This window comes from Neofelis nebulosa, chromosome 10 (genome assembly GCF_028018385.1).
Source record: "Neofelis nebulosa isolate mNeoNeb1 chromosome 10, mNeoNeb1.pri, whole genome shotgun sequence".
NCBI classification, from domain to species: domain Eukaryota; kingdom Metazoa; phylum Chordata; class Mammalia; order Carnivora; family Felidae; genus Neofelis; species Neofelis nebulosa.
Window position 1 is genome coordinate 11303687 of NC_080791.1, and position 24507 is coordinate 11328193.

The 24507-nt window shown below is 52.3% G+C and overlaps 1 protein-coding gene across 2 annotated transcripts in view; it reads right to left on the minus strand.

The window, feature by feature from the left end:
• DRD2 (dopamine receptor D2) overlaps nt 1-24507 on the minus strand; it is a 65021-nt gene that overhangs the window by 4047 nt on the left and 36467 nt on the right. The window contains exons 2-6 of one of the 2 annotated variants that reach the window (XM_058686750.1): nt 8955-9270; nt 4414-4523; nt 3287-3423; nt 1878-2068; nt 878-964 (exon numbers count right to left, since the gene is read on the minus strand). In XM_058686750.1, coding sequence (XP_058542733.1) covers nt 878-964; nt 1878-2068; nt 3287-3423; nt 4414-4523; nt 8955-9239 — 810 coding nt within the window. In that variant the 5' untranslated portion in view covers nt 9240-9270. The remainder of the gene's footprint in view (nt 1-877; nt 965-1877; nt 2069-3286; nt 3424-4413; nt 4524-8954; nt 9271-24507) is intronic. The other variant, XM_058686751.1, reaches the window with a different exon arrangement.

Genomic DNA, 24507 nt, shown 5'->3' on the forward strand with positions numbered 1-24507 from the left:
GGGGGTGGGTGGTGATATAACTCAGCTGCTGCCCCCATCCCAGTCCTGAATGCCCGTTTGGCACCCATCTCATAAAGGGAGTCCTACCCTTGCCGTGCAAGTGAACAGTGGGGACCCCGCTTCCTGTGGACACCTGACCTGAACTTCATGTGCGGCTCTGGGTGGGTTCCCTGGCTCAGCTGGGGCTGCGGCATCTGCTGCTGGGATCCTGCTGCTACTTCCTCTGGGCAGAGCCTGGGGTCTGCTGTGCTTCCACGTCTCCAGGCTCTACTTTCGGGCTGCACTGCCCCACCAGCCCCAAGGCTGCTCTGCTCGCTCCCCTACTCACCCCCTCCATGCCCAGCCTCCAGCCCCAGAACCTGCCTGTAGTAAGGAAGCACATGCAAGAGGGAAGAGCAGCAGAGGCGTGGACTTCGGAGTCATGTGGGTTTGGGCTCAAACATGCGCAATCTCACTGTTTCGCCTCGGGTGAGTTACCTACCCTCTCTGAGCCTCTGTTTCCTCTTCCATAACGTTAAAATCAATAAGCTCAATAAAACTTACCTCTCAGGGTCGCTGTGAGGATTTGATGAGACAGTAGGAACACGGTGGGTGTTCAGTGAATGGTAACAGCCACTCTTCTTATTTGAATTATGTTATTACGGCCAAGTCCTCTCTCCCAACCATTTTCTTGCGCTAGGGGTGCCTATCTGTGCCTTGCAGAATCGAGCCGTCTTGCTGCATGCCTGCTTGTGAGGTGTGCATGGTGAGTCTGGCCTCAGAGGCAAAGTGGGGGAGGCTGGGATGTGCGCTGCCGGTGGGGTTTCTGAGAATCACGGCAGCTGGGTTTCCCTAGGGGCGGAAGGACCTGGCTCTGGTCCCTGACCTGAGCACTTACCACTCTCCTCCTGTTCACTGGGAAACTCCCATTGGACTTGATGATAACGGTGCAGAGTTTCATATCCTCGGGGTGAGTGCAGGTGCCCTGTGGAGTGAGCCAGTACACTGGTCATGACGGGCAGGCGGCTGGGGACAGACACCCGACGTGGGGTGGTCAGGCTGGGCACCGGGGCTCAGAGAAGGGCAGAGGAGGAGTTGGTCCTGTGAGGGGAAAAGGTGGGCAGGACGAGGGACAAACGGACCCTGACTTTAATGGGGTACCTGTTAAGGGTCTGGCACATGCTAGACATATTCCTATCCCTCTCACATTGAATCCTCAAGACCACGCTGAGAGGCTGGCATTATGATTCCCATTTAACAGATGAGGAAACCGAGGCTCAGAGAAGTTAAGCAACCTGCCCAAGGTCACTCAGCAAAAAAGGTGGCAGTGCCAGGCCTTGAACCTGATGTGTCTAACCCCAAGATCCTGGCTCCTTCCAGGCCCACATACTGTCTTCCCATACGGGGAGGGCTGAGCAGAGGGGAGAATTCACAAGACATAAGGGGGAGGCAGTGGAAGCAAGGTGGAGGAGAGGAGGAGGAAAGAGCGGGGAGGAAGGAGGAGGTGCACACAGAGGGGAGCACAGGGAGCATGGAAGGTACAGGGGAGGGAGGGAAGAACAGAGGGAGGAAAGGCAGAGAGAGGGGCCACAGCAAAGAAGGACAAGTGATGGGAAAGGAAGGAGAGGAGAGGGTGCATTCAGACAAGGATCTCCAAGCAAAGACTTCTCCCAGATGGTGTCCACCACCTGCCCTGCCTCCATCCGGCTCCTGGAGATTCGGTCATCCCACGGAGGTCCACGCCTTCACACTGTGCCCTGCCCAGGTCCAGGTCCGTGGAGCCCCCTCCAGCCTAAGCCCCGCCCCACTGCACTGCCCTGGGCCTCCACCTGCGCCTGGGCAAGCTCCCTTGATAATGGTGAGGTGTGGGCATTGGAGGGGGTGGGGGATCTGGGGACCTTGAGCGGGGCCTTCAGGTTGGCCCTAAAAGCCCGGCTGCTGCGCTTCGTGTTGACCCGTTTGCGGCGCCTGCGGAGGACGATGTAGATCTTGATGTAGACCAGCAGGGTGACGATGAAGGGCACGTAGAAGGAGACGATGGAGGAGTACACCACGAACGCGGGGTTGGCGATTATGCACTCGTTCTGGTCTGTGGGGGGAAGGAGAGCCCAGAGGGGACGTCAGCATCCCACGGGGCCACAGCGCCACAAGAGACCTTTCCCTTCTCTGCCAGACTCCAGCAGCGAGGTCACAGAGAGCACGCCTAGGTGTCTAAGGCCACCCGGAAATGCTAGATGTAAATGAACGTGCACCGTAAACCAGAGATTTCAAATCACAACTGTCAGCAAAAAGCTAAGCTCTCATGGACTATTTCTGAGTTTTCCCATTAACATTCCCTCCTTATTTCATTATTAGTTTTATTGCCTGTGAACACATGAGTGGGGCCAGTGTGCTTGGAAAAAATAACAGAAGGGAATTATTGTCAAAGAGTAAACCCTTATTTTAACCCTTGCTGTATACATGGGGGCGGTCTACCACCTTTCAATTTTAGGGACAAGGTGACTTGGTCCTATTTGCTCAACCCTGTGTTCTGATGTGTTTCCAAGTTCCTTTCCTGGTCTAGAAGATGTCTGACTTCTATCTCAGGGCCTTTCCAGATTGATCTGAGCATATGCTCAGGGAATAAGCCTATTCCCCACTTCTTGGAATTCCTACAAGAGGTACTTTGCAAGGCTTCTTGGTGTCCTGCCCTGTAAGGGTCTCCAGAGGTGCACCTGCCTCACTGGAGCCTGCCTGATGAGAGAAAGCTCTCTGCCCACGCCGGCAGGCAGGCAGGCCAACACCTATTTCCTCTACGTCGGACACACAGGACAGGTGCAGTGGGCTAGCTTCTATTATTTCTACCTCTCTTGCTCCAAAGGACTCAGGTCTGTGCAGAGCTGGGCCAGCTTGGACTGCAGCCTCATCACCACAAACAGCATCACCGTGGGGTGGGGATGGGACCCCGTAGTCACCCCCCCCCCATGTGTGCATATGCACACGCACACACACACACAAACACATGCAGTTGGTGGGGCTGTCTGGCCTGTTTCGGTTAAATAAACAAAGTTGAAAATGGCCAGACATCCTCCTGAATCATTACCCCCACTCTTCACGCAACCCCATTATGCCTCAAGCATAATGGTTCCTCTCCGGCCCATCCAGGTACAACTGAGAGTCAGGCTTGGCCGGGGAGACCCAGCCTGGTCTCAGCCTAGGCTGTCAAACAGGTCATCCCCCTAAGTCTGCACCAGGGGCTCAGCTCTCTCGGGGTCCCGTGCAGCGAAGGGGGGCAGCAGAACCCCAGGCAGACAGAGACAGGACTCACCTGTGTTGTTGAGTCCGAAGAGCAGTGGGCAGGAGATGGTAAAGGACAGGACCCAGACGATGGCGATCATGACAGTGACTCGGCGCTTGGAGCTGTAGCGGGTGTTGTAGAGCATGGGCATGGCCACGGCTGTGTACCTGCAAGGTCACGGGGCAGGGGACCCTGAGTCTGGGGTGCAGGCCCAGGAACTCATTCCACAGTAGGCACACACCAGAGACACCCCACACCTTGGGGAGTTCCAGTTGTCTGAAATTCCCTGAAGGCTCCCTGTCTACCCTAAATCACTCCTTTCTCCTGCCCCAGCTCAGACAGCAAGGGTAGTTGGTGATACTTTAGTGACTGACCGGCTATCATGTAATCCTGGGCCATATCTATTACTCCAGTGTCCCTACTTGGATTTTAAGGTTTTTGAGGGACCAGGGTCTGGGTCTTTGCACCTTTGAAACTGCACCCATGCTGTGCTCACAGAAAGTGGAAGCGTTTGTTGACGGATTGGTAGCCAGGCTCCTCAGAGAAAGAATTCAGCCCCATTCAGCAGAAAATAATAACGGTGGAAATCATTCGCCTCCTTGACCCAGCACTTCTCATATAGTAGCTCATTTCACCTTCCAAGAATCCTGCCAGGGGAGCCCAGCCAGGGGAGCCTGCGTGGCCTGCGTGTGCAAATCAGCGAAAGGCTCCGAGGGTATAGTTTAACAAAGTGAGCACAACCCAGACCCCCTTGGCCGTGTGCCTGCCCTGTGCTGGACAGGAAATGCACAACCGGACACTGTGGCCCCACCTGGACAGGGGTCATCATCCTTGATTTCTAGACAAGGTAGGGTTCTGAGAATGTGCACATTCTGCCCAAGGTCACTTAAGTAGGAAGCGATAGACCTAGGGCTGCCGTCAACATTGGGAACTTTCTCCTCTTTACCAGTCTCTGCTGGGTATCCTTGGTAGCATCTCCATCTGTACGATGGCCTCTCATGAGGTGGTCTGGACTCTCCCAGCCAGATGCACGTGCACCTACATGCATGTGCACGTACACATGTGCACACACACATGGACTCACAGACACACAGCCTGCCTCTTCAGCCCGAAAGGCCAATGGCTTGGGTCCCCTCTCCCACCTTGGCTGGGCTCACCTGTCGATGCTGATGGCACATAGGTTCAGGATGCTTGCTGTGCACATCATGACGTCCAGAGTGACAAAGATGTCACAGTGAATCCTGCTGAATTTCCACTCGCCCACCACCTGGGGACAAAGCACCATAAGGGGGGACGGAAGAGGGACGATGAGCTCAGGCCGCATAGTTTGACTCTCCTGGGGCAGACTGGGCCACAGGCCCAGAGGGCAGCTGTGGGGGTCTTGCGGGTCTCCAGTTGGGGCCCGGGAGAGAAGTGGGGCAGCAAAGGGAAGCCGTGCCCCTGGCTGTCTGAGGCACTTGTCCCTGCTCCCCTCCCCTGCTAGACACATAGGGCCATTATGTGCCAAAAACCGGACTAGAAGAATGATGACCAATTTACACCTAGTGCCTCAACTTTGAGCCTTCGTCTGTAAAACATCCGTGTGATCTACTTGCATCCCATTCTGCCAATGGAGAAACTGAGCCTCAAAAATGGGCAGTGACTTGCCCAAGGCCATTCCGCTCAGCTTCTGATCCTGCCCTGATCCCAGGTTTCTGGGGGAGCCAGGCAGCTCCTTCGGGACCAGCATGGTGTGTGGCCCAGTCGGGGCCCAGCGAGTGTCCGTTAAGGACAACGGTGAGGACCATGGCTCTGAGACAAAGAAGACAGTTCTGCTCTTTGTCGCACCTGGAGAATTCAGGACGGAAAACCTGGGCTCAAGCTCTGGAAACACCAGGAGGGGGTGGGGAGGGGCGACTGTACCCATATATCCTTGTATGATGGAACTGAGGAGGCCCGCTCCTGCACCCCCTCCCCCTTACACACACAGACACACACGCACACACACTCACTTTCCCGTACGCCCATGCACATCCATACCACCCACTTAAACGCACAGGCACACACACTCATGCAGCGAGCTGGCCCAGGCAAATTTGGAAGTGTGGAACACCCTGACCCTGACCCTGAGACACATCCTAGGCCTCTACCAATAGGAGAAAAAGGAGCAGGAAAGCCCCCCCTCCCAGGGCCTGGGGCAGGGCAGTTCCCATCCTGCTGTCATAGCACTGTCAGTCGTCAGGCTAATTGGAACATGCTCATTCCCAGTGCTGCCCCTTTTTTCTGCTCTCAGGCATGACACCAAATGCTGGCACCTAAGCTCGGTGACAGGAGCTATAGCCACTGATGTTGGATGTGAAGAAACAGCAGCTGGTCCCAGAAGACAGGAAGGAAGCTGCCTTCTCTAGGCTCACGTGAGCCCACATCACAGCACAGGACTCCCCAAGATGGCAGGTCAGGTCTGGATTGGGGGGTGAGGAGCTCCGGGTATATAGAGTCTACCTGTAGGGCACTGCTAGGAGGGTCCCAGACCCACCTGGTCCACCCTCCACCTTGAGGCCCGCCCACCCCAGACAAGTACTTCAGAGCTGTTTCTATGTCCCTAGGGATCCAGGTCTGAGCTACTAGGGCCCTCTTCCTCTCCCTCCTTCCCTCTCCCCTGCCTTCCATCTTTCCCACAGACACTTAAGAGCAACTTACTATGGGCCAGACTCTGTCCTAGACTCTGGGGTACAGTGGTAAACAGTATTGGCATAGTCCTTGCCTTTAGGGAGCTCTCAATCCCTACCCCTAAAGGCCTGTCTGGAGCACAGAAGAAGGGAGGGCTTTCCTCCACAGGCCTGGGGGCAGCTGACTCAAAGACTCGAGAGAAATTTTTGGCAGCCATGTACATTGACGGGGGGTGAGTGGGTGGCTCAGTTGGTTGGGCGTCCGACTTCAGCTCAGGTCATGATCTCACAGCTCGTGAGTTCGAGCCCCGTGTGGAGCTCTGTGCTGACAGCTCAGAGCCTGGAGCCTGCTTCTGCTTCTGCTTCTGCTTCTGTGTCTCCCTCTTTCTCTGCCCCTAACCCACTCGCATTCTGTCTCTGTCTCTCTCAAAAATAAATAAACATTAAAAAAATTTTTTTTTAAAAAGAGTAAAGCACATCCAATCCAATCTAGCATGCTAGACACGTGCTGACACGGCAGGCTATGAGAGGCACTAGTATTGCTGGGAAGGGAACAGGGTGGAAAATTCTGGACAACAAGAGCATCTCTTAGAAAGGATAGAGCATAGGGGCGCCTGGGTGGCGCAGTCGGTTAAGCGTCCGACTTCAGCCAGGTCACGATCTCGCGGTCCGTGAGTTCGAGCCCCGCGTCAGGCTCTGGGCTGATGGCTCGGAGCCTGGAGCCTGTTTCCGACTCTGTGTCTCCCTCTCTCTCTGCCCCTCCCCTGTTCATGCTCTGTCTCTCTCTGTCCCAGAAATAAATAAAAAACGTTGAAAAAAAAAAAAAAAAAAAAAAAAAAAAAAAAAAAAAAAAAAAAAAAAAGAAAGGATAGAGCATATGGGTTGCAAGAACACTCTGACAGGATGTTGGGATAGGCTGAGACTCCCCTCGGGACAGTCTCTAAGGACAAAAAATGGCTGGGACAATAACCTGTAAGTCGAGCTCACTGTCCAGCTCTTGTTTTAAAGGGAAATAATGAGAAAGTTAGAGCACTACCCTCCGTGATACCGTTCTCCACCCTGCCCCCCAAACCACTGCGCTTCCCCCTTAAAATAATGGTGAACTGGTTATGTTGAATATATCTGTTCACAGGACTTACCGATTCTCAGAAACCCCCAGTACAGCCTGTGTATAGATGTGGCTCTATCCTAGAGTGTCGGGGGAAAGGCTGTAGATCTGGAAGCCCAGAAGCCTTGCGAGGAGCCGCGGGCAGAGCATGCTTCACTATGGGTAGAGGGCGCCTTGCTGCCTGGGCGTGGGGAGGGCTCTCGCTATGAGGACAGGGGCTGGATGTCTACCACCGTCACGTTCGTCTTCAGCACCACTGTCACAGCTGATTTCTACATCTTGCTCATTACAGTGTGCCGTACCATTCTGAGCCCTTTACATACATTAACTAACTCATTAGATTCTAAAGCAATGCCACGAGGTAGATACTGTGATTATCTCCTTTATATGGATAAAGAAAGTGAGGCACAGAGAGGTTCTTTGCTCTGCCACTCGCCCCTCATTCTCCCCTGATGGTCTGAGGCCTGGGACCCTCCTTTGAGAGGGAGCAGGAAGGGAAGAGGCCTTAGGATTGAGAAGCGTTCCTCAGGGAGAGGCCCCTCAGACAAGACGTGCTTGGACAGACTCACGGATGTGTGAGTAGTGGAGGAAGTGGACCCCTGGCCTGTGGCACCTGTAGATTTCATGTTATTTTGCTTGTTTCCTTCGGGGTTTTTCCTTAACATTCATTTTGGACGTCCCAGCCTGTTGGGGCTGTGCTACAGAAAACCAGGGGTGTGTGATCCTGTGAGCATGATGAGGAAGCCCAGGGAGCCCCCGGGTGCGGAGACCAGGAGAGGGGCCACGCTGGGCCAGCCTCCTCTCCCCCACCTCAGCTCCCTCTTCTGGGTGTCACCTCAGCTCAAGCCTACAAAATGTCACGTTTTCCTTTAAAAGTGGAAGCCCACCCTCCCAGCCAGGGACTTGCCTCCATAGCACAGGTGTATCCCCCCTACCTTGCCCAGGATGGGAAGGTAAGTGCCCAATGATCGCAGTGACCTTAGTGTTGGCTCTTTCCTGACTGGCTGCTCAGTTCCCAGACTCCACCCCAGAATCCTAGGCCGAGAGAGGGGCAGGATCCAGGACGCAAGCCCCTAGACCCTCCCACGTCTGCCTGTTGGAAGTGGCTCCCTGATTACTCCCCTTGCTGTGCGATCTGAGGACAGACAGCTTCTCAAAGCTTCTGTTTCCTCTTCTGTAAACTGAGAAGAAAAGTATCAACTCCCAGGATTAGCATGACTGTTTGCAGAGTCTGTGTCTGAGAAATGCCTGGCGAGGTGCCTGGACCACGGCAGGGGCTGCCCACTCTCTATTCAGAAGTGCAGAGCTGGGCCCCATCCTGGGCCGAGCCCTGGGTGACCATGTGGTCCTTCCTGAGCCAAGGGGCTGTGGCCCAGCCCACAGCAGACCCTGCCTGGAGGTCCCAGACATTGGTGCTAGACCGAACTGGGAAGAGGGGAGGCATAAGGAGCACACGGAGTAGCAGCCCCCACTTTCGAAGTGACAAGAAAGAATGGGAAGCTTCGGGTCTGGACGCATGAACATCTCCCTTCCTTGAGGATCTTCCTCCATCACTCCCATTTGCAGCATGATCTAACCAACCAACCTGGGGCCAAGCCGAGTTCCACTTGGGACCTGCCAGCTGCATGATGCTGGAGAAGTCACCGAATTTCTCTGACCACCTGGCTCACCACCTGTGAGATGGTGGTAGTCGTGGGGTGACCTCGCAGGGCTGGCCTGAGGGCTACACGGGAAAACGCCATGGATAGAGGACTCGATCCTTAATAAGCACTCTCCAACGGGCAGTTGGGACTGTGAAAGAGGCATTAAGCCCATTTCATAGAGGGAAAAACTGAGCCCGGAGTGGAGGGAGAGGCCAGGCCTGCTGAGAAGGCACCAGGCAATTCGTCGGGAAGTGCCTGGACTCCAGGCTCCCCTGCAGCGGAGGGGAGGGCAGACCTACCTCCAGGTAGACAACCCAGGGCATGACGAGCGTGGCCACCAGGAGGTCGGCCACGGCGAGGCTGACGATCAGGTAGTTGGTGGTGGTCTGCAGCGCCTTCTCGCGGGACACGGCCATGCAGACCAGCACGTTGCCGAAGACGATGACGAAGATGAGCAAGGTGAGAAGCGTGGCGTAGTAGTTGTAGTGAGGCTTTCCGGTCCTTCCTTCGGACCCGTTGAAGGGCCGGCTCCAGTTCTGGCTCTCCAGATCATCATCGTACCAGGACAGGTTCAGTGGATCCATCGGGGCAACAGGGCCACTGGGTGGCCAGGCTCTGGCCAGGAAAAACGGACACGGCGGGTGAGCAGGAGGACCTCCCAGAGCGTGCTGCCTCCCACGGAAAGCTCCGAAGCTACAGCCAACCACTGGCAGTTAGTAGAATTCTCCAGCCTCGGGATTTTCAGTTCTGTATTTTAACGATTTTCTTAAAACGCTGGGGCCTGCTGCCACTCTTCTGCTGGCAAGTTCTTGCAGATGGCAAGACAAATGAGCAATTATAATTTTTTTTAAAAAAGTATAATAAAATAAATGAACTTGAAAAGAGCTGATCATTCATTCATCTATTTATTCAACAAACACTTAGTAAGCACATCCCATGTACCACCTCCTGGAGACAAGTTAGTGAGGAGTTCCAGCTTCTAGGGGCAGGAACAGGAATACACATTCATTCCTTCTTGATTCTATAAATATTTATTGAGCATTGTTCTATGTGGTGCTAGAAATATGGGCTGGAACAAAATATACATGGTTCTCCAGCTCACATTCTAAATTAAAAAAAATTTAATGTTTGTTTTTGAGAGAGAGAGAGAGAGAGAGAGAGTCAGAGCATGAGTCGGGGAGCAGCAGAGAGAGAAAGGGAGACACAGAATCTAAAGCCCTTGCTCCAGGCCCCGGGCTGTCAGTACAAAGCCCGACACAGGGCTCGAACTCAAGAACCGTGAGATCATGACCTGAGCCGAAGTCAGAAGCTTAACCGACTGAGCCACCCGGGCGCCCTTACCGAGCTCACATTCTAAAAGAAACAACAGCCCATGAATCAAGCACTTAAATGTATAAGCAGTGGGCACTAGGAAATGGAATGCAGGCGGGCCACAAAAGCTAGTTTAAGCATTGAAATAAGACTTTCCAGAGGAAGTGCTAAGTCATTAGGTGAAGAGCTGGGAGCCCAGGGAAGTGTCTAGACACAAGAAACAGCATAAGCAAATGACAGAGCGAGACAGCAGACACCCGGTGGAGGGCTGGAAGAGATTCATTCGGGGCAGCTGAAGCCCGTGAGTTGAACTGGGGAGGGGGCCAGAGCAAGATCCTAGAAGGCCTTCCAAGTCACGCTACATTTGAGCCTAAGGGCAGTGGGAACCACGTGATCAGATGCGCCTTCCGGCGAGAAGGTTCCAACCGCTGTTCAGAGGATGGAAGTGTGTGGCCAAGCAGGTGGCGGCACACCAGCTGGGAGGCTGTAGGAACCCGAGGAAGAGATGAGGAGTTTCTGCATTCCTGCCCTAAGAGCCTGAGAACTTCCTGAAGGAGGTGTCATCCGAGATGCGATCAAAGGAGGAAATAGCCAGGCAACAGAGTTTGGGAGACCCTGCAGCTAGAGAGAACACAACACAGTGCCAGACAACAAACAGTTCTGTTTGGCTAAAAACGTAGGGTGTGAAGCAGGGGCCAATGAAACCGGGGGGCCAGTCATGGGCCAGATTCTGTCTCATAAGACTGGGAGCCCCTGAGGGGTTGGGTGCAGAGGAAGGACCACGGGCTGGTGTTTTAGTAAAGTGGCTGCTGCAGCATCGGGAGGCCTTGGAGGAGGCCAGGCTATGGCTGTCATTTGGAGAAGGGAGGGTGGTTGTCTGAATGAAGGTGGCAGGGATGAGAAGAGAAGTGTTCAGAATCAGTGGCTGACCTGTGCATCGGTATCCAATGGATAGATGTGGGATGGGAGAGGGGCCGGGACAAGCAGAGAGAGAAGGGGTAGAGGGAACAGCATTTCTGCCTTGGGCTTGGGGAGGCTGAGGAGCTGCTCACTGAGAGCAGGAAGCAGAGAGCCTGAGAGGCAGACCCGAGACGCATCAGGCATTGACGAGCTTGACAGCCTGTGTTTTGGTCATGATTAGAACATAATGCACATATGATATAGCTGACTCTCCTGCTAACAGAAGTGTTCCTGTTTTACGCGATGGAATCAAGCTTATCAGTACCTCAAAGCACTCTGCCCAAGGTGCCACGACATCCAGTTGCTGGGCTACCCAAAGGGATTTGAAGTCTACTAGTTTATGCCACTTGGGTTGAGTGGGGTACCATGTCCAGATCAGGGAGGAGGGCACGCCAGCCACAACAGGTCAGGAGGGACTTTGGAGAAGGGTCTGCCCCCCTCTACCCCCTCAACCTTATCTGACACACTTGCTCTGCCGGCCCCCAGCAGAGGAGTGTGGATGATGTTCCCACCCCTCCCCCCCCCCCCCCCCCCCCCCGCCCCAGCACCACCACACCAGCCTGGAGTCTCTGGGGAAGCCAAAATGCCTAATTCCATGTAGGGGGACATGACATGACACCAGTGCAAAAATCTTCCAACTCAGAGGCGCCGAGGCCCTGTGTCACACTGACGCTGCCCTCTGCAAAGGCATCGGCCCCTCTTCCCATTTGGAGCACACCCCGGGACAGCTATATGCACGTATCCATCAGGAACGGCAACTGCTCCTGCCTCTTGTTTTCACACAAGATTGGGAGTCTGTTGAGCTTGTCAGGCATAAAGCAATGTGCCAAGCACTTTCGGGGGCCTGGAGATGTGGAGATCCACTCACTTCCCCCAGGGCTCCTGAAGGTTCTCTCTGCCCCACCTCTTACTTCCCTGGTCCCTCTCTGTAGGGCCAGTGGCCTCTGATGGAGACTGTACGGCTTCCCTTCTATCCCACCCCACCCCTTCTCTATACCCAACCAGACTTCTGTTTCTGTACAATCCTGTATGAAGCCTGTGATGTGGCTTCATATGCTTGTAGAGGATTTGATAGTTTTGTTTGATAGTTTTGTCCTCAAAACAACCTCCGAGGCCTGCAGCTATTATCCCCCCTTGACAAATGAGAAAAGTCTTTGGAAAACTTCCCTTCCCCTCCCGCTGCTTGCCCAGACCTGACACGGCCTCCAAAGAAAGGCTAGCTCAGAATCTTCCCGCTTCCTGCTCTCTGCTGGACCACTTACCCTTGGGGGTTCCACAGCATCATTCCTGAGTTCTATTCTGGAACACACCCTCTCTGTGTATCTGTTCCCCCCCAATGCCTCCCACTGGAGTGTAAGCATCTTAAGCATTACATCACATCTTGGTCATGCCTCATCTTCGTGGAATAAACAAATAAAAGAGCATACTCTCTTGTTCTCTGGGATCTGCAGGTCATACGTTGGGTTGCTGAACTCAGTCGAAGGCTCTATGAGTCCAGCCGGGAAGAAAAGCCCTCCACCCTTGAGATGTAGCTATAAAGAGAGGCCACCACATTAACAAGTGACAAAAGAGAGAGGCAACCCAAGAGGTCCACGGGTGTTGCATGTTGGATCCCAAGAAATAAGACCCTGAGGAGGACATTGGCGTGCAGGAAATTTACTGGGGAATGTTCTCAGAATGGAGGCTTGCAGAGAAGGGAGGAGGCAGGGCTGGACTGGAGAGAAGCTGGGCTGCCTTGCAGTCACATCAAAGGTCTCAGGTGACCTCAGAGAGCCCTCAGGAAGCCTGCAGAGCTGTCTCTCTCATAATGTCCTAGGGCGTGGACTGTCCCAGGGAGAAGGTGTGACCTGGAGAGAGATATCTCTCTTCAAGTGAGCATCTGCTAAGAGGGCGGACCCAGCTGGAACTGTCCGTTGTCAGCAGGCCCAGTAGTTGGGGGAGTGAGTTGGTCGTGCACAGGTGCTGGGGCCCACTCTACCACCAGGCGCTGTAGTGGATGCTCAGAAATCACAGAGGATATGTACATGGGCCTGGCTGGGGTGCTCCTGGAGGGCTTCCTGGAGGGGGAAGACTTTCATTCAGGACTCAAAATCATGAGAACAAGTAAGATGGCAAACGTGAGCATTTCCAGTCAGGGCAGGGTCGGAGGTGAGCACTCATTCCTCTGTGTGCTGGTTACTCTGCAGGACAGGAGTGAGTCCCTTCACCTACAGCTGGGAAGGCTTCATGCATTTAATTTTCTAATCAAGCATTTATTCTATATCTTGTTTTTTTGCTGAAACAAGTGCATTACAGAAAGAATGGGAAAGCCTGGAAAATACCTAGATGCCTGTAGACCCTATTAATATCTTGGAGCAGGATTTTCTTCCAACCCCCGGAGCCAGTTCCATCCCTGCCGTGTCCTCAGCACCCTTCCTGCCTGGGACCGACATCTCTCACAAGCAGGGGCTGTCTGAATCACTCTCACACCACACCACGCAGAGCAGAAATTCAGACATCAGCAAGTCTAGCCCTTTTGATGATGCACTCTACCATGAGAGATACTAGCAGAAGATAGGGCTGAGGACCAAAACACCTGGGTTCAAATCCCAACTCCACCTTTATTTGCTTCAAGGTGTCGGCCAGATTACGTGGCTCTCCTGAGCCTCAGTTTTCCCATCTGCAAACTGGGGATTAGCAATTACTGTTGTGAGGATTAAGTACTATGATACATAAGTGGCCTGCACAGGTAAACTCTCAAGGAATGTGAGCTTTAAAAATCAAACCAAGAGCAATCCCTATCAGAATAACACCAACATTCTTCACAGAGCTAGAACAAACAATCGTAAAATTGTATGGAACCAGAAAAGACCCCAAATAGCCAAAGCAATCTTGAAAAAGAAAACTAAGCTGGAGGCATCACAATCCTGGACTTCAAGACATATTACAAAGCTGTAATCATCAAACAGTATGGTACTGGCACAAAAACACTCAGATCAATGGTACAGGATAGAGAACGCAATAATGGACCCACAAATACATGACCAACTAATCTTTGACAAAAGCTGGAAAGAATATCCGATGGAATAAAGACAGTGTCTTCAGCAAGTGGTGCTGGGAAAACTCGACAACGACGTGCAGAAGAATGAACCTGGACCACTTTCTTACACCATTCACAAAAGTAGACTCAAAATGGATGAAAGACCTAAATGTGAGACAGGAAGCCATCAAAATCCTCAAGGAGAAAGCAAGAAAAAGCTCTTTGACCTTGGTCACAGCAACTTCTTATTCAACACATCTCTGGAGGCAAGGGAAACAAAAGCAAAACGAACTATTGGGGAACATCATCAAAATAAAAAGCTTCTGCACAGTGAAGGAAACAATCAGCAAAACTAAAAGGCAACCAACAGAGTGGGAGAAGATATTTGCAAATGACATATCAGATAAAGGGTTAGTATCCAAAATCTATAAAGAATTTATCAAACTCAACACCCAAAAAACAAATAATCCAGTGAAGAAATGGGCAAAAAGACATGAATAGACACTTCTCCAAAGACAACATCCAGATGGCCAACCAACACATGAAAAAATGCTCCCATCATCAGGGAAATACAAATCAAAACCACAATGAGATACCACCTCAAACCTGTCAGAATGGCTAACATGAACAACTCAGGCAACAACAGATGTTGGCGGGGATGTAGAGAAAGAGGATCTCTCTGGCACTGCTGGTGGGAATGCAAACTGGTACAGCCTCTCTGGAAAACAGTATGGAGGTTCCACAAAAAATTGAAAATTGAACTACCTTATGACCCAGCAATTGCACTACTAGGTATTTATCCAAGGGATACAGGTATGCTGTTTTTAAGGGGCTTGTGCACCCCCATGTTTATAGCAGCCCTATAGACAATAGCCAAAGTATGGAAAGAGCCCAAATGTCCATTGATGGATGAATGGATAAAGAAGATATGGTGTGTGTATACACACACACACACACACACACACACACACAATGGAGTATTATTTGACAATCAAAAAGAATGAAATCTTGCCATTTGCAACTACGTGGATGGAACTGGAGGGTCTTATGCTAAGTGAAATTCGTCAGTCAGAGAAAGACAAATATCATATGACTTGAATCATATGAGAAATTTAAGATGCAAAACAGATGAACACAAGGGAAGGGAAGCAAAAATAATATGAAAACAGGGAGGAGGACAAAATACAAGAGACTCTTAAATATAGAGAACAAACTGAGGGTTGCTGGAGGGGTTGTGGGAGGAGGGATGGGCTAAACGGGTAAGGGGCATTAAGGAATCTACTCCTGAAATCATTGCTGCACTATATGCTAACTAACTTGGATGTAAATTAAAAACAAATAAATTAAAAATTAACAATAATTAAAAATAAATCAAACCAACCAAAGGAATTAAAAGAAACAAGCACTCAGACAACGAGCCTGAGGCTCCTGGGGGTGAAGCAACCGTACTGTCCAAATGCAGCCCATTAGGGTCAGGGGATGCCCTGGGCTCCTGCTGTTACACAGTGCTGCCTCCTATGGCTCCTCCTTGCAAAGTGGGGGGTCTAGATGAAGGGAGAGGCGTTCCAAGGTGCAGCAAACAACCCCTGGAAGGGAGTAAAGGAAAATAAAGTCAAAGTATTCCTGAGCCACGGTTGCAGGACAAATCTGAGCAAGCCTGGGGATGACATAGCAGCTGGCCTGGAAGATCCAGGTCTCCCAGCCCACCTGCTATCGCCCGTGATATTCCACCTGCCATATTTCCTAGGCTCTAAGATAGAATTGAATGTAACATGCGCCATTGTTTTACGTACCACTAGGAAAGAAAAAAAATACCATCAAACTCCAATACAGCTCTAAGACAGGGCCAACTGCAAAATGCATGCTGAGTTCAGAAACATTAAAATGGGTGTAAGTGAAGGTGGGAGGTGTGCATCTTAGCAAGGTTAAAATACAGGGTCCCCCTGGCATCTCTCTGCTGGCACATTCTCAGGATGCCTGCGGAAACCCGTCAGTCCCCAGGCAGCCTGCCTGCAGCAGCGCCAGCCCCATCCCTTCCCTTGTCCTTTTCCTTCTGCCCAGGGCTCAAGTGGTGTCCCAGAGGAAGGCACAAAGAGCTAGACTGTGGTCTCTCTCACTCCAGGGGCCCCCAGAGCGCACCTCAAATGCCTGCCCTTGCCCTGTGCTCAAGCCTCTCCATCCAAGTCAGAGTTTTTGCTTTTGTGGGGAGAAGAGGCTCCAGGTATTCTGGACTGGTCCTGGCTCCGGAGAAGCCAGGTGAGGTCTGTGCCCACTCTGTGGCTCCCAGAGGTGGGAAATGCCAAGCTCAATATCAGTTGGCATCTAGGATTTTCCAGGGTGGTCCAAATTTCTTGTTCTTCTTTAAAAAAGGGATGGGGATGCCTGGGTGGCTTAATCGGTTGAATGTCCAACTCTTTTATATATATATATATATATATATATACAATTTTTTTAATATCTATTTATCTTTGAGAGAGAGAGAGAGAGAGAGAGAGAGAGAGAGAGAGAGAATGTGTGTGAGCGGGTGAGGGGCAGAGAGACAGGGAGACACAGAATCTGAAGCAGGTTCCAGGCTCCGAGCTGTCAGCATGGAGCCCAATGCAGAGCTCAAAATCACACACTGTGAGATCATGACCTGAGTGAAGTCAGGTGCTTAACCTACTGAGCCATCCAGGTGCCCCAAGTGTCCAACTCTTAATTTCGGCTCAGGTCATGATCCTGGGGTTGTAAGATCAAGCCCCATGCATTAGCTCTGCACTGAATGTGTTTAAGATTCTCTTTTTCTCTCTCTCTCTTTGCCCTTCTCCCCCATTCATGCTCTCTCTCTCTCTCAAAATAAAAAAATAAAATAAAATAAAATAAAATAAAATAAAATAAAATAAAATAAAAATAAAAATAAAAATAAAAATAAAACAGGAGCACCTGGGTGGCTCAGTCGGTTGAACATAGGACTTCAGCTCAGGTCATGATCTCACAGTTTGTGAGTGTGAGCCCCATGTTGGGTTCTGTCCTGACAGCTCACAGCCTGGAGCCTGCCTTGGATTCTGTGTGTGTGTGTGTGTGTGTGTGTGTGTGTGTGTGTGTCTGCCCCTCCCCAACTTGTGTTCTGTCTCTCTCTCTCAAAAATAAATAAACAAGAAAAAAATTTTAATAAAAAAATAAATAAAACAAAATAAAATAATAAAAAGGGGATGGCTAAAGGTATAACCCCAGGAAAATTATTCTTGTAAGACTTTCCAGGTAAATAAGTTCCATATTATGTTTAAAACTTTCTGTTGTCAGAAAAAGAATATCGATTTGGAGTCATGAAAATATGATCACCTCGCTCACCAACCTCCAAACGCCGCCTCCATCCTCCTCTGGGAGGCTCCTGCCTCATGTGTAAGATCTCCAAACCAGTCCCCAATCAAGGAGCATTTAGTGAGCACCAAATACATACATGGTCACTGTCAATACTTAGCTACTTAGTCCTGTCTCCTGGAGCAGGGATGGATGACTTAACCCTACTGCTACGGACTGAGTTGTGTGCCTCTCAGATGCCTATGTGGACGCCATAATCCCCAAGGTGATGGCATTTGCAGATGGGGCCTTGGTGTTTGGAGATGGGGTCTAAATACCATGAGGATAGGGTCCTTATCGGAAGAGACACCCCAGGCTGCCCCTCCTCATGCCGTGTGAACACTCAGCGAGAAGGCAGCCATCTGTAAAGCCGGGAAGAGAGCTCTCACCAGAACCCAACCCAAGCTGGCATCTTGATCTCAGGCTCCCAGGCTCCAGAACTATGAGGAAATTAATTTCTGCTGTTTAAACGCCCCAGTCTTCGGTACTTTGCTAAGGCAGCCTGAGCTGACAAAGACACCTGCAGAAGGAGAGGCTGCCACTCCCCCAGAGAGTGACCCTCATCTTCCCTGTGCGGCAAGGGGGGACGACCGCAGCTCCCTGCCCTCCCCAGCAGATGCTGGCAGACGAGGCGCCCGTGTGCTCTGGGGCCTCCTAGGCTTTCTGTTCTCAGCTGCCCTGGTGTGTGGGAAAGAGGAGGGAGCCCGGAGCATGGGGGAGTCCACAGTGTGGGCGGCCCGCAGGCCTCGGGCCACGCCTGACCCACATCTGTCTCTAGCCCCCATTGCCCTGCCTCAGCTCAGAAGGGCAACGGTCTACTGGAAGATCTTCCAGATTCGCCCACCCTGGTGGTCAGTTCTCCTTAGCATCCAGACTGCTGTGATGGTTACTGTCTTCAGAGCCTATACAGCAGACCTTCCTAACGAGATATCTGGAGTGAATCGAGGTGTATGGGGTTATCAGGGCAAGAGGACCATGAAGCGGTCATTTCCAGCCTCCGGGGCCTCCGCCACTTACCCTTTGGGCTTTACATATGTTACCATTGTCTGTTTGTGCCTTCATTTGAAAATTAGCTAGCTGTCTGGTTGAGGAATGTAGTTACAGCCCAGAAAGGTGGGGCCGAGCTGGCCCAAGAGTCTGCCCCTGGCAGTCCACGGACTCCCACCATCTGCTGCACTGGGGCAGGGGAGTAGAGTAGAGAGTGGAGGCTGTGGAAGGGAGGCTCCACAGCCTGCAGATACAAACTGCTTCTCGCAAGTACGTTTTGGAAGAAGAAAACTGCTTTAAAATTCCACAGTTCAAGGCTGACCCCCCAAACTGACCTTTTGTCTGAGGAAAAACTTGGGGGCTTACAGTTGCCCTTGGTCCTCAGCCTGGTGGGGTAACCCGGGACCCTGGGGGCAAGTTGATTGGTCTGGGAGGAGAGAGGAGAGGGTTCTGTCCTCTCTCTAGATTGAGTCCTTTCACCAGCAAAACCTGGGGGCTCTGGGCCCAGAAATGAGGCCTAAGGAAACTTTGGTGCAGAATAAACTCAAGCAACCCGGTTCCAGGGCGCTGCCTCCCCAGAAAGTTTGGCATTTGAAGGCGTCAAATTGTCTAATTAAAATTTAACAATCCCTTATCAGGCTCCATGGCGGGTGAGACACTGCTGTCTTAAACACATCATTTTCCCTCTTTTCTGAAACTTGAAGCATTTCAATGAAAAAGGAGGGGTGGGGGGGGGGGTACTTTGCATTTGCATTTCAAAAGCAGCTTGCCTGAGCGACTGGAACTGGAGGGGAATTGGGAGTGAGTGGGTAAGGGGTTCCTCCTCCTCCAGATGCAGTTCCAGCCACCCCCTGCTCCTCTGCAGGAAGGTCCAGACCAAGACTTGGGGGTGGGCACGTCCCCTGGGCCTCCTGCAGCTCCTCCTACTCCAAAGGGAAACCAGAACAGTCTTTAACTAATGCCCTCACTTACTGGGCCCAGGAGGGCAGTCTCAGCAGGCGGCAGAGGAACCAGGGCCTTGGATTCCCAGGGCCCTAGGCCAGGCAGCCCCAAGGAGAGCCTTCTGGGCTCTGGCCTTCCACGGCCAGGCATGAGGAGGGAGGGCCAGCAAAGTGATGGATGCTGTCACCTCCAGGCAGGCCCAGATCTGAAGGGAGAGCTGGGTCTGGCTCAGCTGCCAAGAGTCATTCTCAAGGGAAGAAATGCCCATTGTTTTGCCCCATCCTCCCCTCCTGGGCCCAGGTAAGGTCCTGTACCTATAAATTCCTAGGGTTCAGGCCTGGGGCGGAGTACCTATTCCCTCCTGGACTCCCTCCACTGCTCAGGACCTGGGGGCAGCTGTAGGGGACCAGGTTTGGACAAAGTGACCTAGATTATCTGGGAAACCAGCCCTCCAGGGGCCTGAGAGGGTGAGTAGGCCACACACTGACACCACCCACTCTGTTCCCCCTCCAGATCTGGAAACTTCCCTAGTCCAACCCAGAATTCTGCAGGGACAGTGAGGGAGCAAAGCATGGGCCAAGCAGCCACTCGGCAATAGGGCTTCGATCTGTTCATCTGTGGAAAAAATTGCCCAGGTCTCCTTAGAAAGTGTGCAACAGCTTGGATGAATCTCTTCATTCTTGTTCTCTGGCTGTGTCTGGAACTGCCTCACAGGAGCCAGGCGGGGGGCACAGTCCTAAGAATCATCAGTGGGAGTGAAGTCCCAGCAGCACCCAGGAACCTCCCCACTGCTCCCTAGAGCTGAACCTGGCCAGGCAGCCTGTTGCCTCCTACCTCACAGCAAAGAGAAGCTGGTCTCTGGTGCTCACTCAACTTCTCGTCACCAAGGCCACAAAGCCACCAGCAGCATAGGTACCACCTGCTCCCCGCTCCCGGCTTTCAGTGTCCCAACCCCTAACCAGGCCCAGTCCTTCCACAGAGGCTCAAGACCCCAGAGTCCCAGCCGGCCCCCTCCTCCCCCTCCCCCTTCAGGACAATCCCTTCTCCAGGGAAGCGTCTCTGAGGCTCCAGCTCAGAGCCATCCTCTCGCACACGACGCTCACAGCACACGTGTTCCTTGGTGGCACTCATCACCATATAATTAAGTCACTTATCTAATTATTTGTTTAATGTCTGTTCTTGCCAGCCTGTGAGCTCCACCAGTGTAAGGATCACACTTATCTTGTCTCTTCACGGTCTTCTCACTTTCCAGCATGGTGGCAGCCATACTGAGCACTCGGTAAATGTTTGAGAGGCATCCGTGGGATCTGGTACCTCACCCCAGTGTGAAGGAGCCAGTTTTTTCTAGTCCCTGATGGTTGTTTCTCCCCTGGATCCTTCTCGAGGAGTACCAGTAGCCTCCCCTAGACTCCTTCTCTGGCCCTTTGGGTCTGGGTCACGGCGGTAGCTGGCATTGGTTGCCCAGCTGGCTGGGGTCCGTTCAGGGAATCCTCCAGGTGTGCCATCACTGGGGCACAGAGGGTTACAAGCCATTGAAAGAAAAAGAGAATGCACGTGTGTAAAGGCAAGTGTAGGTGTGTAGGGAGGTGGGGAGATAACGCGAATTCTGTGGGAAGGGATGCACACAGCTGGTGGGGTGACTTCTGGGCTCCCAGAAGGCCTGGCGGGAGGCGGGGCAGGGGTTTGCAGTGTCTATATTAGCACCCCACGGTGGGGGTGAAGTCCCAGCAGGCCAAGGTGACCGGAGCCATTTCTCACACAGCACTAACCAGAGGCCACAAAACATCCCTAGAGAGCACGTTGTGTGTAGCTGAGATTCACAGCTCACCCAAGGAGCTGTAGGGGGGTCCCAGGGAGAGGCTGGAGCACACACAGCTCCTCAGCTGTGGGAAGGGGCCCCCGCGTGGGAACCTTCTCCAACAGTAGAAAGAGACCAGCGCTGAGCGCGACTGGGGCCTCCCTACCCCTCATGCTCTCATCCTGGATGTCCACTCTGCATTTCTTCTTCCTCCCAAGGTGGCCAGGTGCCCCGGGTCTGCCCAAGGGTCACTGGGAGTGTGGAATGCCCTGAGAGGCTGGGACAGAGGAGGACATCAGGGCTTTGAGACCTCTCCCAGGTTCACTCAGGGCTGGGCCCAGGGCCCCGAGGTCTATGGTAGGGTGAGGCAGGCAAAGGTCTAGAAAGACCCAGTGCATGCAGGAAGGGCTTCTGCCTGACAGTCCCATCCCTGTGCATTTTGAAGGCTCCGTAAAAATGTCTCCTCAAAAACTGTCAAAGTGTCACAAATTAATTAACTGTTAGCTGGGAGTGACTCAGTGTGGGGAGAGGGTGGGGAGAGAACACTCCAGTAATGCTAAGCGGGTGGTGGTGGTACTGTTCTCTGCGTGCGTGCGTGTCCTGCCTTTTGATTAAAAATCCTCGCAGCTCAACGCTGCGCCAGGGCCGGGGCGGCTCACTGGGGCCGCGCACGTGCCGAGCAGAAAACTGGCAGGTGGGAAGCAGGGCAGAGGGCATGGGGCCCGGGGCCCCCTCCCCGAGGGAGGGAACACAGTGTGGAGAAGGAAGCCTCTAGAAATTGTTCAGATCTAAATTCAGAAGGGAGCCCACAGGCTGGCACTGTGGTTTTTTTTTTTTTTTCCCTTCTTTCTCTCTTCCTCCCTTTGCAAGTCCTCCTGCCCCCGCCCCCAACACCAGACGACACAAATTGGGAAGTTGAGCTTGCCCTGAGGGCTGGGTCACAGAGCCCAGGGGGCAGGTACGCGCTTAGCCAGACTCACCAGCAGGAGCCTGAGAGGAGGGAGGGCAGGTCTCAGACCAGCCTTCTTGACCTTTACTTTAATTTCAGGAAAGAATTGAGAAAACATGCTCTTGAAAGCCAAGAGGGAGACAAATCCTGGCCCTTATTGCTCTGGAAGAAGGAAAAACAGTCCTTGCTCTTTGGCAGAAAATTGCTTTGCTTTATGAAAAGACACCCCTGTTCATGAAAACAAAGAGTGGGTGCATCCCAATAGCAGCTGACCTCCACCATCACGCTGCTGGGAAGCCTGGGGAAGCCCCTCTCCCCGTGTCCCCCATCCTTCCACAGCAGGCTGGCCCTGGGGACAGTGGGGACACTTCTTTTCCACAAAGGAGAAAGGAGCCCTTTCCTAAATGGGGGGCGAAGGAGCGGGGGCAGCAAGATTTCACTTGCACAAATACCTACTTCGTGTCTGTACCTCAAAGGCAAATTGAAGGGATGCAATTAGCAAAATCCAGCTTGTGGAAAATGTGATAAAAGAAACTCGAAAGCCGGATCGGCCAATTATAATGTGGGGAACTTACGTGCATCCTGATTCAAAGAAACCAATTGTTAAAGATCCTTGACATTCAGGAGACAATTGAAAATTTGAAGAGTAGATTTGGACGCTATTTGGGAATTACTGCTAACACTTTCTAGGCGTGGCAGTAGCATTCTGCTTAGTTTTTGTAGAGTCCTTATCCTATAGGGATACACACTGAAACATTCGCCGATGAAAGTGTATGATGTCCACGATTGATGTGAAAAGAAGAGGGAATGACAAATGGAACAGCTATTATTCCATGCTAGTCACTGTGTGAAGCGCTGTGCACGTTATCATTTCACTTCATCTGCACAACAGCCCATGAGATTCGATATTATTTCCGTGTCTCGGATGAAGAAACAGGCACAGAGAGGGTGAGTAACTGACCCAAGTTCACGCAAGTGGGTCATGAACACAGACTCCAGAACCCAGACTCTTCCTTCTATGAGTTGAGTCTGGAGCAGCGTGGCCCTGAGAGTGGGGTGGGGGGAGATCTTCAGCTCGAGATCCCGGATGCACCTATAGGACGGGGACCTTCATCTTAGCTGCACACAGGGTTCCTTCAAGGGCATGTCCAGGGTCGCACCCCAGCCGGCTGTCAGGTCTCAGACTGGGGTCTGCAGGGCCCCACACGAACCACTCACAGCCTGATAAACAGGGAGGTGGAGGTCCAGGCCACACGCAAGTTTCCTCAGAGTCCTGAGTGCCCTCAGTCAATGACGTCGTCCAGAAAATGACACTCTGGGAGTGAGTCTCCAGGGCATCAGCCTGCTCAGTGAAGTGAGCCCTGAGGGGGGACAGGACGTGCTAAACTCCAGGTAGAGCAGAGCAGTGTGGCTGAGAACAGGGGTCAGCTCAGGGGCTGCCTCTGGGTTCACGCCTTCAGGCCGGTCCAACCCCACCCCTCCGGCTCGTGTTTCCTTTCATTCCATGGGGTGTGGAGCCACCAACGGGGACAGCATCCTGCCCTGCTTGGACTCCTGGCGTCTCACTCAGAGGAAGGGCACCATGGGCAGAGACACAGAAAGGAGCAGAGAGGCACCTTCCCTGCCACAGTGACAGGCTGCTGTCCCAGACAGAGGCCCTAACTTCCTCTCCCACACGACGGAAGTAGGCGGGAAGGACAGCCACAGCGGTGGGCACTGCCTACCCTTCCCCCATCCCATCCCCATCCCCACATTGGAGCCTTTTCCAAGCAGCAATGACCAGAATACAAGGAGGAATAGCTTCCTTCTCTCTCAGGATTAAAGAAAAGGAGCAAATGCAGCCTGCTATTTTTTTTTTTAATCAGACAGGCAGACAAATCTGGCTTTCAGTCTGACCCCCCCAACACTTGCTAGCAGTGTGGCCTTGATAATGCAATCATTCTGAACCTTTGTCTTCTCACCTGCAAAATGGACACAATGACTGCTGCCTCACTAGAGTGGCTGGGAAATTAATTAAGAAAATGCAAATGAAGGGGCCAGTAAGTGGTAGATGCTTAATAAATGGCAGCTAATATCATTAAGACTGCAGCCTTAGGCAGGGCGCTTCGGTGGCTCAGTTGGTTAAGCATCCGACTTCAGCCCAGGTCACGATCTCACAGCTCATGAGTTTGAGCCCTGCATTGGGCCCTGTGCTGACAGCTCAGAGCCAGGAGCCTGCTTTATATTCTGTGTCTCCCTCTCTCTCTGCCTCTACCCCACTCACTCTCTCTCTCTCTCTCTCAAAAATAATTAAACATTAAAAAAAAATTTTTTTTTAAAAAAATTTTTTTTCAACGTTTTTTATTTATTTTTGGGACAGAGAGAGACAGAGCATGAACAGGGGAGGTGCAGAGAGAGGGAGACACAGAATCGGAAACAGGCTCCAGGCTCCGAGCCATCAGCCCAGAGCCTGACGCGGGGCTCAAACTCACGGACCGCGAGATCGTGACCTGGCTGAAGTCGGACGCTTAACCGACTGCGCCACCCAGGCGCCCCAAAAAAAATTTT